The 16,998-nt window shown below is 32.3% G+C and overlaps 1 protein-coding gene across 1 annotated transcript; it reads left to right on the plus strand.

Annotated features, from left to right (window-relative positions):
* The first annotated feature begins 7,530 nt into the window (after window positions 1-7,530).
* LOC142628030 (potassium transporter 6) lies at window positions 7,531-16,126 on the plus strand. Its single transcript, XM_075801968.1, has 8 exons — window positions 7,531-8,656; window positions 8,786-9,275; window positions 9,366-9,419; window positions 11,685-11,945; window positions 12,044-12,096; window positions 14,247-14,373; window positions 14,466-14,720; window positions 14,969-16,126. Exons 1-8 carry the CDS (start codon window positions 8,618-8,620, stop codon window positions 16,027-16,029), a joined length of 2,340 nt encoding a protein of 779 aa, XP_075658083.1. The 5' UTR covers window positions 7,531-8,617; the 3' UTR covers window positions 16,030-16,126.
* The last annotated feature ends 872 nt before the right edge of the window (window positions 16,127-16,998 follow it).

Genomic DNA, 16,998 nt, shown 5'->3' on the forward strand with positions numbered 1-16,998 from the left:
AAATCTAGACTTACTAATAGAATTGCTTTTTTACCCCCTAAGTAACAGCTTATCATATTTTTCATTAAAAAAATAATAATAACAGCTTATTACTTAAGATTTGTTATGAAATTATTATGAATATAGTTTTTTTCTTAATTTTAGCACCAATTTGGATTATAGGATGTTCATTGTCACAATTAGTCTAATTCTAGTGTTTTATACATGTACAACCTTATCAACTTTAAGATCTAAATTGTAAATACCCATAGATTAGGGTGGTTATGTACATTTAATTCTAATTATTAAGAATTTAAGACATCCCTCTATATGTATATATAAAGGAGGAAACCAAAAAAATTTAATTTTTTTTTTCTGATACAAGATAAAATTTCTACTTTAGTCTAATCTAAGTGTATATGTGTGTGAAGCTCCCTCCTGGAGACTTAAACCCTAGCCCTTACCCCCCACACCCTACAAGCATTTATACTTGTAGAGTGACCATCGCACTAAGGGGGAGCGGTGGTAAAAAAATTTAAGAACATCAAAATATAGGTTATTATTTAATAACTTAATGGATGGTTCGCTACTCTCTCTCTCTCTCTCTCTCTCTCTCTCATTTATAATATATAATTTTTAGACTAAAGTATACTTTTAGCCCCAAAAATTTGGGAATTGTTTTCATTTTGACTATTTACGTTTCAAAATTCTCATTTCGGCTGTTCTTGATTCCATTTTCATATTAGTTTAGTCAATAAAACTCTCTCGTTCCTTATATGATTCTAGGGGTGGCAATTCGTTTTCGCGTGTCGGGTTCGTGTCGTGTCAACTCATACGTATCCGACTATATGGGTCAACACTAACCCGACATGTTTATTAAACGGGTCAAGATTCCTCAACCCTAACACGACCCATTTATTAAACGGGTTAGTCGTGTCGACCTGTTTATCTAATTTTATCAAAATGAAGAAAAACATTTATGGAAAAACAAGCAAATAAATATTTTAAATATAAAATTCAGAACTAATGAGTAATTATATTATAAATAATCATTCAAAACTAAATCATATCTCAATATCATAAATAATCAATCATAATACATCAAAGAAAATAAACTATAACAACTAATAAGTTTATATACTTATAGTTTGAATGGTATATTGGTAAAATTTCATTTAATTAAACGGGTCAGACGGGTCAAACAGGTTCTATAGGTTGAACCCTAACCCAACCCGTTTATCAAACAGGTTCGTCGTGTCAACCCGAATATGACACGAACCCATTAAGCCTCAACCCATAACCTGCTAATTTCATGTCGTGTCGTGTCGGGTTCGCGGGTCGTGTCCAATTTTGCCACCCCTATATGATTCTTTGTAGTCTAGAAGATGTAAGAGCCTCAAACTTGTGTTAAAAAATTGGATTAAGACTAAGTGCAATACTTATTAGCATGGTATTGCACCACATGTAACTTTCAATCACAAATCTTAAACAAAATAAGTTTTAAAATGTAGAAGTAAAAATTTTTGTAAGAGAAACAGAAGTTATTACACATGCTGCAATACTTAGGTATATATTGCACTTGATCTCAATTTCAAAAAACTTGTGATTCCTAGACTTTATTTGAATTTTTTAATCAAATAATTCGAGTAGAGTCTAGCCTGCAGAGTTTGGTAGGTTCTAAATATAGGTTAAAATAAATGTGCATGCATGGGTGGTTAAAATATGATTTTCAAACTTTGGCAGTATTAAGGTGGAGGTGTACTAGCAATTAAGATGGGTGTTTAAATATGGGTAGTCTACCAATTAAGGCTCAACGATACCGGTATATGAGAGCCTGGGTTGTATGAACTTCACCCCCGTTAACATCATCCAATTATATATTTTTTAACACTCCTGTGTTTGTGTTCAGTGGTACCATTTGATCGTTTTATACAAAAATTTTGGGTTTCAGATTTGTTTATGGCTGCATTAACAAATGAATCATTTTTAAAAAGTTTTAATACAATTTTTAAAAAAATATATAAAAAACAGTAAAAAAAAATCAGTAACTTTTTCCTTTTATCATAAAAAGTTTCTAAAAAATATCTCATAAATCTAATAACCTCAGAATATCTGTTAAATTTTCCTATAAAAGATCACTTTTCTGTGATTTAATGTATAATAAGTCTTTTAATATTTGTATACGATTAGCCGCCTCCCCTACCTCTTTTATTTAGAAGGGGAGAAAATAAAAATACCTTTTGAATGCATTTTGCTAATATGACTTTCTAAGTTTTAATTGTGAATGGTGAAGTAGTCATGAAACTAACTTTTAGTGCTCAACACCAAGTGAGGTATAGTACTATAGTAGTGTTCATTGACTGAACTAGGTCTAAGAAGCTTGAACTGCAATTAAAAATAAAATAAAATTGTGAAATATTATATAATAATAATAAAATCTATGGGTGTAAATTTTTTAAATTTTTTTATAACTTGTACATTACAGTTTGAGAACCCAAGAAGTGAAGAATGAGCTTTATATTGTCTCTTTAAAGTTTGAAACCACAATTTGAGACCCAAAGAGACAAGTTGTGTGCAATTGAGATCATACTGAGTTATATTTCATGAGAGCTATGTTGTCAATTACTTCTTCTTTTTTCCCTTCTGATCCATAAATTGAATAATAGTTTTTTTTTTTTTATGGGATAAATTGAATAAATAGTTGTTGGTTTTGCATTGAAAAAGAATTGTCACCTACCGTTTGTTAGGTTTCTGTCAATCAATTATCAGTTTAATTGTTGCTATCCATAATTTTTAAGTTTGATAGAATTTTAATTATTTTCTTGTGCTTTGAAAGAAACTAAAATCTTAATAACAGTACTTTGCAATTAGGGTATCCACAATCTTTGTCCCTTCCCAATCATAAAATGATTCTGTGTAAGATTCTGATACAAAGTGACAACAAAGTGGGGAAAACCATGGGTGTCTACTTTATAATTTAGAGTTTCTGTATCATCCCTGTTCATTAAAACTGATAGCCTATCAATCAGATACTTGTATAAGTTTGAGTCAACTTCTTCCTATTCATAAAAAAAATAATAATTATAATTATTATTATTTTTAATTTATTATCATAGTTTGACAATTTAATCATAGTGATAGGCTTGCTTAGTCTTTGTATTACTTTCACTTTATTATAAAGTTTCCAACTTTAAGAACCGACAACTCTCGTATCAAAGGGGTTGCTATCTTTATTTTCTTTTTCTTCCTTTTGTTCTTTTATTGCAGAGGCTCTCCTTTTTTCTCTTTAATTTCCAGTCAACTACATGAATAGTATCCAGAGTCTTTTTAGCTTTTAGTCTTTATCATTGTGCTAATAAAAATATTTTTGTCTTCCCAACGTTTCTGCTTAAGAAAAAAAGAAAAAGCAATCTTTTCCTATTTGACATTGAAGTGTATTTAAGAGACTCCATCAATAAACTAATAAGCAGCCTTTAGATAGAATGTTATTACTTCAATAATAAGCTTGGGAGACAGAAGGGTTTCTTGCTTTTTCTTTTACTTTTGCCATATAATAAAATAGATAATATGGTTTGGTAATTGTCTTACTCATATGAAAGTTTCAAGCCAATCTTAACAAGATACCTATTCATCATGACTCCAATACATTCACTACCAATGATATTACCTTTTAGTTTCCTTATAGGTAAAATTTTTGAGGGGATTTGTGAATGTCTCTCTTTGATCATCTAATAGTCTTTATTGTCAAATAAAGGTCATGAATTCAAAAAAATAATTGTATACACTAAAAAGAAACCTATTGATATCTTGATTTAGTAATTAAAAATAAATTATTATGGAGCGGACAACCGAACACTATGGATTTAAATCTAATCATATTTATGAAAAACATTTTTTTTTTTTGTATTTATAAAAAAAGTTAGAGAATTTAATTTCTGATGTGCCCCACAGTTAGGGGTGAATATGCCAATTTTTCCAAAAGATAAAAGAAAGCATATACTATATTATATAATAAAAGTTGAGCTTAGACGTTGTAATTGCACCAAGTGGTTATCCTACTTGATAGCCAAGTGGTAATGCCAAGTTGCACCAATTTTTTTTATATGAAAATAACAACTTAATTTTTTTTATCAACTTTTCCTTTACTACTTTGTTAATTCTTTATATAGTAAAAAAAAGCTTAATTAGTCTATAAAAAAAATTTCCCCTTAAGCTTAATTGTTTTTATCAACTTTTCTTTTAATGCTTTATCAATTATTTGGATAGACATAATTAGTCCGTTGTCATTAGTAACATAGAAGCCATAATTGCACTAAGTGGTTATCTACGATTGCCACATGGTTGTACCAAATTTTAGTAATTTTTTAAAAACTAAACTGCTCTTATCAACTTTTGATTTAGTACTTTATCAATATCAATGCATTGTTTTCTATAAAAAAAATAAATATCAATGCATTGGATAGACACAAAAGCTTAATTGTTGATATTCAAATTTTTTCCCATTTAGCTTAATATATTATTCTTATCAATCTCTCCAATATGCTTTATCAGTTCTCTAGATAGACATCCATAAATAAAAAATAAAAAAAGATTAAATTAAATTGAATTATATATATCTGGATAGACACAAAAACTTAATCGTAATATCAACATCTCTTTCTTTCTTTCTTTCTTTCTTTCTTTTTTTCCTTCATTTTTTGATTTCTACGTTTTCTTCTGGTTTCATAGTCATTGGAGATAACGTTTCCATGTGTTATATTATATTAAAATTTTGAAAAATATTTATTCTTTTATGATAAAGTATATGAAAGTATGATTGTGAGTACAAAAGAACCCAAAAAAAAAAAAAAATCAAGTACGATAAACAAAAAAGGATATTATATCCAACTTAATTAGAAAACTTTAAAGGAGATAAATTTTACTAATAAGCTTGAACCTATCACAAAATTCAGCAAGAATTTAATTGTACTCACGATTATAATTCAGCAAGAATTTTTTAAAAAGTTTAGAAAAATTGGGTTGTTCTTAAATTATGGACTTGAGGTTTTGGTTTATCCCTAAACTTTCAACTGTTTTTTTTTTTTTGGATTTTTTTTAGTTATTAAATTCAAAGAATGTCATGGTGATTGCTTAAGGCTTAAAAGCACAATATTTTATGTGAATTTCATTTATAGGAGAATGAAAAATGTATATAATTTAAGTATTTGAAGATATTATTAGCTATTGTTTCTCTATAAATTATATGTTCTATAGGTTTATAACCAAAATGGTGCAACCCATGTAAGTTTAACTAGTTCATACTTTTTTTTTTTTTTTTTTTTTGAGAAAACGTTCATACTATTTTTCATAAAATTGACATGATGCGTGCACACAATCTATATTATGGAATATGGACGAAATAATAACATAGTTTGTATCACTTGAGTGCTTGTCCAATGAAAAACATATCCCACATCACTTTCCAATTTTAGTAGTCATTGTCCTTCTAAAATTAGTATTATTTAATCAGTTCAACTAGACGTCAACTCCTAGAGCAGGGTATCTCACAAAATAATAATAATAATAATAAGAAGAAGAAGAAGAATATTTTGATTTCTAATCTTTACTAGAAGTTTTTTTTTCATTTCTAAACTTTAATCATTTTTTTCCACCTTTAAACTTTGTAGAAATTTTTTTCAATAGTTTAGAAATAAAAATAAGGATGAAAAAATAATTTTTTTCAATAGTTTAATAATGAAAAAATATATATTTTTTAAATATTAAGTATAAAAAATGAAACATTTTCAATAATTTCGAGACGAAAGACAAACTTTTCAAAAGTTTAGAAACAAAAAATGAACATTTTAAAGTTTAGGGATGATAAACAAATTTTTTATAAAGTTTAAGTACTAAAATAGTATTTTATTCAAAAAAAAAATTACACCTTAGAAATTGTGAGATTATTACAAATTTGTAATTATTAATTATGAAAAGGAACGCATTCCATTCCAAAGTCATATGAAATTATAAATATGGAAAGAAAATCACCGCTAAACCAGTATTTAAAAAAAAAATTAAAAAAAAATTGAAAAAACAATATGAATTTTGACCAACCGAAACAAACCTTCACTTAAGAAAATAATGAATCTTGACTGTTTAAACAAACCTTCAGCTATATTTCTTTTTAGTGGTTTTTATTTTTTGTAGTTAAAAATAATGCAATAATTAAGAGATAAGAGTAATGTTACCAACGTAAATTAAAAATTAAAAAAAGGGTAATATTACAAACACAATAATTTTCATAACATTTTTTACAACTATTAATTTGTTATTGGTTTTCATTTAGATTCTACCCATGACCCTACTTTATTGTCTACCATTAGTAATTTACAATTTCAACGTTTATGAAAAATTGTTGTGGCTTTAGAGTTATTAAATAATTATATAGAGATAATCATACCCACAAATACACTAGTGTCAGTTATTACAACTCCATCCACATTGAGTCAACTCACTCAAATCTTAAACCAATAAATTTAGGTTGCAACATTTTTTTCATAGCCATTAACACGACCTATTGCAATTGGTATATAATAAAAAATAGTATTAGTAATAAAATTTTTGAAAATGTATTAGTAATAAACTTAGATAAAACTTATATGTCTCTAATCATGATTTTTTTTTTTTAAATAAAATTTTCATTCATAGAATAAAGTCAAATGTACATAAGAGATAAGTCCTCCAATAGATTAACATTTGAAACGTCTTACTACCGGATTCACTTTATACAATAGACTGTCAATAATTACGCCCAAAAAAAAAAAAAAAGTAAAATTTGTTAGGTACATGACATGTGACAAAGCTTGAGTCCAGGCCCTCGAGTGCATTGAACCTGTTATGTGATAACATGTAAATAAAAATAAACACGTGCCACAATCATAAAAAATTCAATACACTAGAACAATGGATTTAAGTCAAAACGCATGATGCCATTCTTTTATTTTCTTTTCTGTTTTTGAAAAGAGAGATTTATTGATTGAAACTTATAAGCTAGTACATCTGTCTAGAAGCCATATCAGATAAATGGCTAGTTACAAAAGAGACCATAAGACACCCACGAGGAGTTTCGATTTGAAAAAAGATCACATACATAGTTATACATTACAAAACTTGGACGGCATTGGACTCATTATGTGATTACATGTAATCAAAAGTAAACGCATGTCACAACTACAAAAAGTTCAATACACTAAAACATTGGACTCAAACCAAAACGCACGTCATGTATTTTTCTTTTTTTTCTTTGAAAAGAAAAATTTATTGTAGGTTCTAATTAACTTAACTGGTAAAATTTCTGATAGTTGAATAAGAGATTTGGAGTTTAATCCCTACCTACACTAAAAACTTATTGATATTTTGATCTGATGATAAAGAGCTATCACAGTTGAAATTATCTCAAAATATATATATATATATATTTATTTGAAACTTATGACCTCATACATCTGTCCAGAAGTTATACTTAGATAGACGACTAGTTACAAAATGGACCATAGGGCACTCAGGAGGAGTGCCGACTTGAAAAAGATCTCATACATAGCTATATACTACAAAATACAAAACTTGGACAATGATCATATTCTTCTCGCTACTTCTCTGCTCTCTACCTCTCTTGTCCATGTCATTATTCATTTTCTAAAAACTATCTAGTCTCTACCGTACCAAACCAAACCAAACCAATCCCATACAAAGAATGTAATAAAAAGGAAAATAAATAGTCTTCCACTCTTAACAGTTTATTTTATCCCAAAAAAAAAAAAAAGTGATTTAGCTGTAGGAGCGTTAAATTTAGATGCAACCCACCAAATGGTCTGTATAAATTATGCTATTTATCCTCAGCCTCCTATTTTCACTGCTGAATTTTAGATCGCTTCACCTCAGACAAAGTGTGTAAAAAAACAAAGAAGTTAACAACTTTCCCTCTCTCCTAAACCCAAAACCAACCAACCACTACTACTACTACTACTACAAAAAGAAACCATCTTTCTCTCTCTTTCATTTTCTCTCTCTCTAGAACTTTGACACAAAATATTCTAATCCTGTGAAGTTGTTGTTGTTGTAGTAGTAGTCCTACTAGAGGTTCTCTGATTATTACAAAGGTTTAGGCCGTGTGGCTTTTCGTGTTTGTTTCAGTTTTTTAATGTTCTTTTGGTTTATGTCGCTGTTTCTAATGGTTGTTCACCTGCTGTGTACAGTTTTTTAATTTTTTGGTTTAAATTAAACAAAGCAGCACAATTTTTCTTATTTAAATAATTGAATAAACAATTTCGTGTATTTATCTGATTATCTGAGTAGCTATAGCTTTGCTTCTTCAAAGGACTAAACTGGTGGAGGCGTTTTTTTTATCAAAAGGGATGTGATTGAATTCCTTCTATCTACAGTAAAAAACATCACTTTCTTTCAAATCTCTCTGCAACCCATCGTTGATCTGGAAAGTCGTCGCCTTTGTCTAAACAATAATTTTTTTTTTTTCAATCTTAGAGTATAAGTACATAATTGGTGTTTTTTGGCAAATGGGTCTTCCTTGAATCTCTTACATTTTACAGCTACAAACAAAGAAAAAAAAAATGGGTTTTTTGAGTCTTTGAGAGCACCCATCATGGATCTGGAAACTGGGGTTTATCAAAACCGTGCTAAGGTGAGCTTAGGAGTTAGGAATATTCATAAAACATGCATTAATTTCTGATCAAGTCTGTGCTTTTCAGACATTTTGAGTGAAACCCAGTTTGTGTTTTTTTGTAGTAAAGTTGTTGTCTTTTTGTTGCAGGTGAATTCATGGAAGACAGTGCTGACTTTGGCCTATCAAAGTCTTGGTGTTGTGTATGGAGATTTGAGCACTTCACCTTTATACGTGTATCAAAGCACATTTGCTGGCGAAGATATTCAACACTCAGAGACCAATGAAGAGATTTATGGTGTTTTGTCCTTTGTGTTCTGGACACTCACTTTGGTTCCTTTGCTTAAATACGTTTTTATTGTGCTCAAAGCTGATGATAATGGTGAAGGAGGGACATTTGCTCTGTACTCGTTGCTGTGTCGACATGCCAGGGTCAGCTCACTCCCCAATTTCCAGTTGGCAGATGAGGAACTTTCTCAATACAAGAAGGACAACAAAAAATTGTGCAATACTGGGTTGGGATCAAGACTGAAGTCTATGTTGGAGAGGCACAGGGTTTTACAAAGGTCTCTGCTGGTTCTGGCTTTGGTTGGGACTTGCATGGTTATTGGTGATGGTGTGCTTACACCAGCTATTTCTGGTAAATCATATGTGCTCTTAGTTCTTCTGGGTTTTGATTTAAAGTTTGAATTTTTTCATGTGACTAACATGATTGTGTTGGTTGGTGCAGTTTTTTCTGCGATTTCCGGCCTCGAGTTTTCTATGTCAAAAGAGCAACACAAATGTAAGGTTCTTGAATCTTGACTTTGTCTTTGTTTTTATTTGATATGTGAGTTGTTTGTTGAGACTACCTGTATGTAAAATTGATGGTTGAGTAGCTTGTGGGTTATTTTCTCCTTTAATAATTTGTTTGTTGAATCTTTTTCCATTCAAATTAGTGGAGTTCAGCAGTGTCAATTTTAAGTTTCTGTTGTTTAGTCCAAATTTTCCACAATCTATTAAAATTTCCAGATTTTGATTCTGAACTGTTGCGCAGGTTTTTCAGGGTTTCCATTATGCAAACATTTTACTGGTCTTATATCTGCTGCTATCATTTCCATAAATCAATCATTATCTTTTCCTTTCTTTTCAATATCCTGGGAATTGCTTTTGTTTATACTCATGATTGTCAACCCACCCGTTCTCTCAAGACTGTGCTGTGGAGCCCGCAGTGTAATTTGCCCATTCAGGTTGCAAAACTATGTGTCCACCAATAACATGATAAACTGGCTCGAATGGATAGAGCAGCATAGTTTTTCTTCTCTGTTTTTTTCCCCTCCATTTTTCCCTTTTTTTTTTTCTTGAGAATTGAAAGTGCTTTTTCCTCTGTTTCTAATTACCATATATGATATAACTCATAATCTTGCATATCTCCCTTGGGGATTATATATAACACAGAATAAAGGGTTGAAAACTTGTTTGTAAGACCTCTAATTTCTCAAGCAGTGGGTCATCACCATAATTCAAATTCTTTGCCTTATTTTGAAGCAATCTAGGCAAGTGCCGATGATGGAGAAATTGAATACCAATTCCACTATTTTGAATGGATTCCTCTTTAAATATTACTCTTTTTGAGTGGATGTGGAGATATTAATTTTCAAATGAAAGAAGTCATCGTCATACCCACCCCCAAGGTAGCTTAAGAGTTGTTACAAAGGGTTTAGGGACGAAAAAAGAAACACTACAGTATCCATGTTCCAGCTCATTCACCAGAATGCCAAGTATAAGAGAAGCTATGCTGAATATCTGAATATCTTTGGTTGACTACAATTTCTATGATATCGTCTTTGACTCACAGTTAAAGGAAGGGAAGAGGAGGTGCCCAAGAGATTTTCATGCTTCAGATGTTAGTCCCTGTATACCAAAACCTGTCAAAAGAAGTTTTTTGGTTTTGTCTTGTTGACAGTGTCTTTTAGATTTCATCTTGTATTAGGTTGGACTTACACTTGTGACAAATAGATTATCTCTGACATAGGCTTAATATGGTATTTGGTGGAGTTTTAGTGGCTGCATAATCTAGGAGTAGGCCAGTAGAAGCCCATCACATAAAAACAGTGTTAATTAGAAGCTAAGTGGACTATGAGGAGATGACCTTTATTCAAAAATTTCAGTGGTACCATACTGAGTGCTGATATGCCTACTCTCAGAACTTGTTTAAATATCATGACCTTGGTTTGAGGGAGAGGAAAACTGACCTTGGGAGATTGTAATTTTGGTCGCTATTGCTGCAACTATATTGCTTGTTTCTTTCTGTTAAAGTGTGATATGATTATGACAAAGTTAAGAAAGCAATACGATAAAAAGAAAATATTCTCTCTTTTTTAACACATTTCAGTGGAATTTTTAATTGAAATATCTAGATTCCGATGATGTGAATACCTATCATGATTTATAGTGGATCAATTACAAGGTTCAAGTTGATAAGGAGTCTAGTTCTTCTTGTCATACCACCACTACTAGTTAAGACTTCAATCTCAAGAAATGCAACTCTAATTAAGTTTTTTGTTTTAAAAACTGCATATGGTACTTCTGCATTGGTGAATGGGCCACCATTGCTTCTGTTCAATTGGAAAATTCTATATTGAAAAGCTGAGAAGCTTGGTCTTTATTCAAACTATACCAGTTTTCAAGATCGGAGCTATCAGCCACTCTCCCCATCTTCAGAAGACAATTTCTATTTCATTTTCTACTCGACTAAATAGAACAGGGCCATATAAGTTGATACAAATTTATCTGGTGCAAATCTATGGTCTATCTTATATATATATAGGCATGATCCAGTGGGCCCTTTTTATGGAAGTGTTAAAGAAAAATGACCCTTGATCTCATAGAACAAATAGGTTCAAGAAATATGAGTTTTTGCTTCACTATAGGTCTCTAACTTGCCCATATCCTTTATTTAACTGCCTGCACTGGCAATTAATTTGGCAACTCTTAGTTTGTCTCTTTTATTCTGTATGGCCTGCCATTATCTTCATGTTTCCTCCTGACAGTTAATTAATTTTTGCAGATGTAGAAGTTCCAGTTGCTTGTGTCATACTGATAGGCTTGTTTGCCCTTCAACATTATGGCACTCACAGGGTCGGGTTTTTGTTTGCTCCTGTAGTTTTGACATGGCTTTTCTGCATCAGTGGCATTGGTATATATAATATATTTCGGTGGAATCCTCACGTCTATAAAGCACTCTCTCCATATTACATGTACCAATTTTTAAGGAAAACTCAAAAAGGAGGTTGGATGTCCCTGGGTGGAATTCTGTTGTGCATAACTGGTAACCATGAACTTTTGATGGTTAACTTTGATTCTATTGCCATTACTAGCAAAGTAGTTCATTTGTTTGTTTTCTTAATACCCACTTTCTCTTTTCAGGTTCTGAAGCCATGTTTGCTGATCTTGGACACTTTTCGCAATTGTCGATCCAGGTATGTCATTTAACAAATCAATTTATAAACTACACCACCTTATCTAATTAACTTGGCATGGCTTATTATCTCAACAAATGGACCTTGTAGTATATGCGTTTCAAGTTTATGATATTTTGCAATGTGTTGAGATTGGACTTTGTACGGTAGTATCAACCCTTTTGTAAGCCTGTGTTTTTCTTTTTTTACTTCTGATAATCGGTAAGCCTGTGCTCATTATGTGTTTTGAGACATTCAAGCCCTAGCCTGTAGAGTTCATATCCTTTGAAATGTAAATGCCCCTCCCCCCCCCCCCTTCTTCTCTTCTCTTCTCCCCTTGAATGCCGCCTTGTTCACAGTTGTCATACATACCACAAAGCGGGTGCTTTATAACTTCAAGGCATATTGGTTAGCCACGTCAGTATCTGGCTGATGTATGTTGGCTATATGGGACCATTTTCTGATAAATCCATCAATGCAATGCAGGGCAATCATTCAGTACCTATGATAAAGCTAATTTTGATCATCTCTTGTTGTGTCATGTATCTTAATTTGTGTTAATGAATAAGAATATTATATAGCTCTGGAAATCAATGTGGAAGATGTCTAGCCAACAATTTTGCTTTACCAATCTTTGTAGTAGTGGCGAAATCTGATTTTGGAGCAAATAGGTTATATTGGTAGCTTTGGGTTCACTATGTATGCTATTAGTATGTTGACCCAATTTAGACCTACCATTGGCACTGTAAATATATAAGAAAGCTGTAGGTGGTGATCTCTCTTCTTTTTCCTTGTGAATCTCCTCATATTTCTCTTGCTCTTTTTCTGCACACACCTATGCTAAAGATATTATAAAAATTTCCTTGTCTGAAAGAAACTTCTGGAAGTTTTGGTTAAATGTTTCTATCTCTTATAAAACATGAGCAACTGATCTGATAGGGATCTGATGGTTGGTGGTTTTCCATTGCGTCGGATTCCATCTATACATCTCCTCAGGGCCGGAGGCATGTATAAGGGTGGGGGGGCCCAAAATTTTAAAATTTTTAAAAATATATATACAATTATTTTTATGTTTTCAAAATTTAGCCTACAAAAATCAGAGTTGGCCCCTCCAAATATTTGAATTAGTCCAATAATGCTCTTAAAAAAATAATTGGTCTAATAGTTATAGAGATATAACTTTATTTTTTGCAATTATATTTTTTATTGTAAAATGTGCTTTTATATCTGTTAAATATTTGATAAAATTTGGTATCAAATATGTTTGAATTTATCTTTTTCAACCCGTTATGTTACGATTAATAAGTCATTGACTCATTAAAAAAAAAATTTGTGGATCAAAATACAAATGAAATGTGTCTTTAGTTGCCATATAATGGGTTAAAGTAAAGTAGTTTTAAATATGTTTGAAGCCTATCTTATTCCTCCCAAGTTTTGGATCATTCATGTTTTTGAAAATTTCATTAGTTCAATTGAAAAAAAAATTTGCTTACTTTAGGATAAAATTTGATAATTTGTATTTAAAATGAAATTTTTAAGAATTTGACTACGAAAATGGAAAAAATGAATTTTTTTTTTTTGATTGAAAATACTGAACTTTTTTTTTTTGGTTGGGTGTGTATATATATATAACTTATCAAATAAAAAAGTGTGTGTGTGTATATATGTGAGTGTGTGTGGAAGTTGTCTTGATAAATATATTAGCGTCGCAATTTGGCCCCCCAAACAAAAAATTCTGGCTCCGCCCCTACATCTCCTAACATGAGAATTCTTTAAACAAATAATAATCAAATGAGCCATTGAGCTCTTAAGAGGATGGTGGTCTACAAGATCAAGGGAATTAACTAAAATTTTAAAGTGGAGCATCCTCAAAGGTGAAGTGCAATGCAAAAGGAAAAATAAAAAATAAAAAAGCAATAATTTATGCCATTTGAGAAAATTACCTTACAAACCAGTGCTCGAGGTAAGATGTATAGACTAAATTGATGCATAAGCATAATGAGAAATTCTTAAACATTAGTAAGAACTCTTTATTATTATTATTTTTAGAATTAATATTATAATTATTAAACACACAGGTTGTGAGAAATGAATAAGGTCTCTTATTTGTATCCAGGCTAATGCCATTTAGAGAACAACTGCATTTCTAATAAATATACAATTTTCTGCAGATTGCTTTCACGTCTGTGGTTTATCCAGCATTGATTCTTGCATATATGGGGCAAGCTGCCTATCTGTCTATGCATCATAGTGCTGAAATCCAAATGCACCGAGTTGGATTTTATGTGTCTGTACCCGGTAGGTACCTTGACCTGTTAGTGAACATTTTATAATTTGGATTAAAGGAAGGTTCTCTGCTAATCAGAAATGGCCCGTGCTTATTCTTCCAGAAAAATTTAGATGGCCTGTTCTGGTGATAGCCATACTTGCTGCAGTAGTGGGAAGCCAGGCCATCATCACTGGAACTTTCTCGATTATTAAGCAATGCTCTGCTATGGGTTGCTTCCCAAAAGTGAAATTAGTCCACACTTCATCCAAAATCCATGGTCAGATTTATATCCCTGAGATCAACTGGATCTTGATGCTGTTATGCTTGGCTGTTACCATTGGTTTCAGAGACACAAAGCGCATGGGTAATGCATCAGGTATGACAATAATTGTAAGTTGTTGGGTCAAGAATAGATCCTTTTTCCAGAAAAAAATTACCAAAAGGATTTTGCTTATTTCAAATTGAGATTTTGCATTAATACTTTTCAACAATTAGAATCCACTATTAGAACCTATTTGTTTGTCAAAAGAGCAATCGTTTTCATTTGGAATATCGTTTGGGATTCCACCTTATCTTTCACTGCTTTCAGCAGAAATCCTTAACCTAATGCTTTGTGTGAAACAGGTTTGGCAGTTATCACTGTCATGTTGGTCACCACCTGCTTAATGTCTCTTGTTATTGTCCTATGTTGGCATCAGAGTGTCTTTCTTGCATTTTGCTTCGTAGTCTTTTTTGGAACAATCGAAGCTCTCTACTTCTCAGCTTCTCTCATCAAGTTTCGTGAAGGAGCCTGGGTCCCCATTGCCCTTGCATTTGTCTTCCTGATTGTCATGCACGTTTGGCACTATGGCACACTCAAGAGGTATGAATTTGATGTGCAAAACAAGGTCTCCATCAACTGGCTACTCAACCTTGGTCCCAGCCTAGGCATTGTACGAGTCAATGGCATTGGTGTCATACACACTGAGCTTGTGTCTGGCATCCCTGCAATCTTTTCGCACTTTGTCACCAACCTTCCTGCCTTCCACCAAGTCCTGGTTTTTGTCTGCATCAAATCTGTCCCAATCCCACATGTTAGACCTGAGGAACGCTTTCTAGTTGGACGCATTGGCCCTAAAGAGTACAGGATATACAGGTGCATTGTACGATATGGATATCGTGACGTTCACAAGGATGACATGGAGTTTGAGAAGGACCTTGTATGTAGTATAGCAGAGTTTATACGCTCTGGTAGCATTGGAACCAATGGAACAACAGAAGAATTAGAGAAGGATGAAGATAAAATGACAGTGGTCGGGACGTGTTCTACCCATGAAGATGGGATTCAAATCAGCGAACACGACATCAACAACACAGAGACAGTTGGCACATCAGAAGTTAGGGAGATAAGATCACCACCGGTGATGCAGCGAAGAAAAAAGGTAAGATTTATCGTGCCAGAGAGCCCAAACATTGACACAAGTGTGAGGGAAGAATTACAGGAGCTGATGGAAGCTAGGGAAGCTGGGATAGCTTACATATTGGGACAGTCATACATGAAAGCAAAACAAGGATCTAGCATGATAAAGAAGCTTGTAATAAACTATGGTTATGAGTTTCTGCGTAGGAACAGCAGGGTAGCCTCCTATGCATTTAGTCTACCGCATGCATCTACTCTGGAGGTAGGGATGGTCTACAATGTTTAATTTTTGTTTACTCAGAGCATCATGTACATGTTGTAATCTTATGCAATAGTGAAAGATCACCACCTTTGGATGGTGGATGAAAGAGCTTACACACGAAGTTTAGTCATTTTCTCAGCCTAGGTCTTTAGCTCACCCCAGCTCTCTTTTCTAAGACATAAAACATAGAAACTGGACTTCAAATTGCAGAACTTTTTCCTGTAGATTCTTACACTTGAAATAGGGCATTAGTTTTGCATTTTGTTAATAACATTTGTGAAAAAAAATTGAGCTAAGAACTAGTACATTTGGCTTCATACTTCTAGCACATTAATACATCTGTGGCCTGTCAGTAATGCACCATATGTAAACAACTTAGAATACGTTTGGATTCAGCGTTTTCCAGCTGTTTTTACTGTTCATTGGCCATGAACAGTGATTGTATGCCAATGAACAGTGTTTTTTACTCATTTAAAAATTATTTTGCTACAGTGTTTTCAGTTTTCAGCAATAAGTTCTATCCAAACGGACTCTTAGTTTTGGCTCTGACGTTTTAGAAATGGTCTCTGTAACTTAAGCTGTGCCTGTTCGCATCTGCTAAATTGCTAATGTATATGGCTTTAGTTAAGTTTAGGAACACAGCTCATTCCAATGGCAATATGACATTTTCTTCACACCCTTTCCTTGCCAAATATAAAGGACTATCAATTATAATAGCCTTAGGGCATTTGTCAACAACATGATTTTTTTTTCTTTCTTTTAATTCCCCATCCCCTCCAGCAGGATGAGCGAACAGTTTATATCACAAGTCCGTACATCCAACAGGACGCTCACCTTTCAAAACTCCAATCTAGGACTCTACAATTTACTACACAGTACGTACAATTTTAACATTAGCTAATACAAATAGTCTCACATCTCAAATACAACTAGAGATAGACCCCCTGCACAACAAACTGCTCTATTGACAACAGTTGCAGAAACCTTTTGGGC

The sequence above is a fragment of the Castanea sativa genome, chromosome 3 (assembly GCF_040712315.1).
Source record: "Castanea sativa cultivar Marrone di Chiusa Pesio chromosome 3, ASM4071231v1".
NCBI classification, from domain to species: domain Eukaryota; kingdom Viridiplantae; phylum Streptophyta; class Magnoliopsida; order Fagales; family Fagaceae; genus Castanea; species Castanea sativa.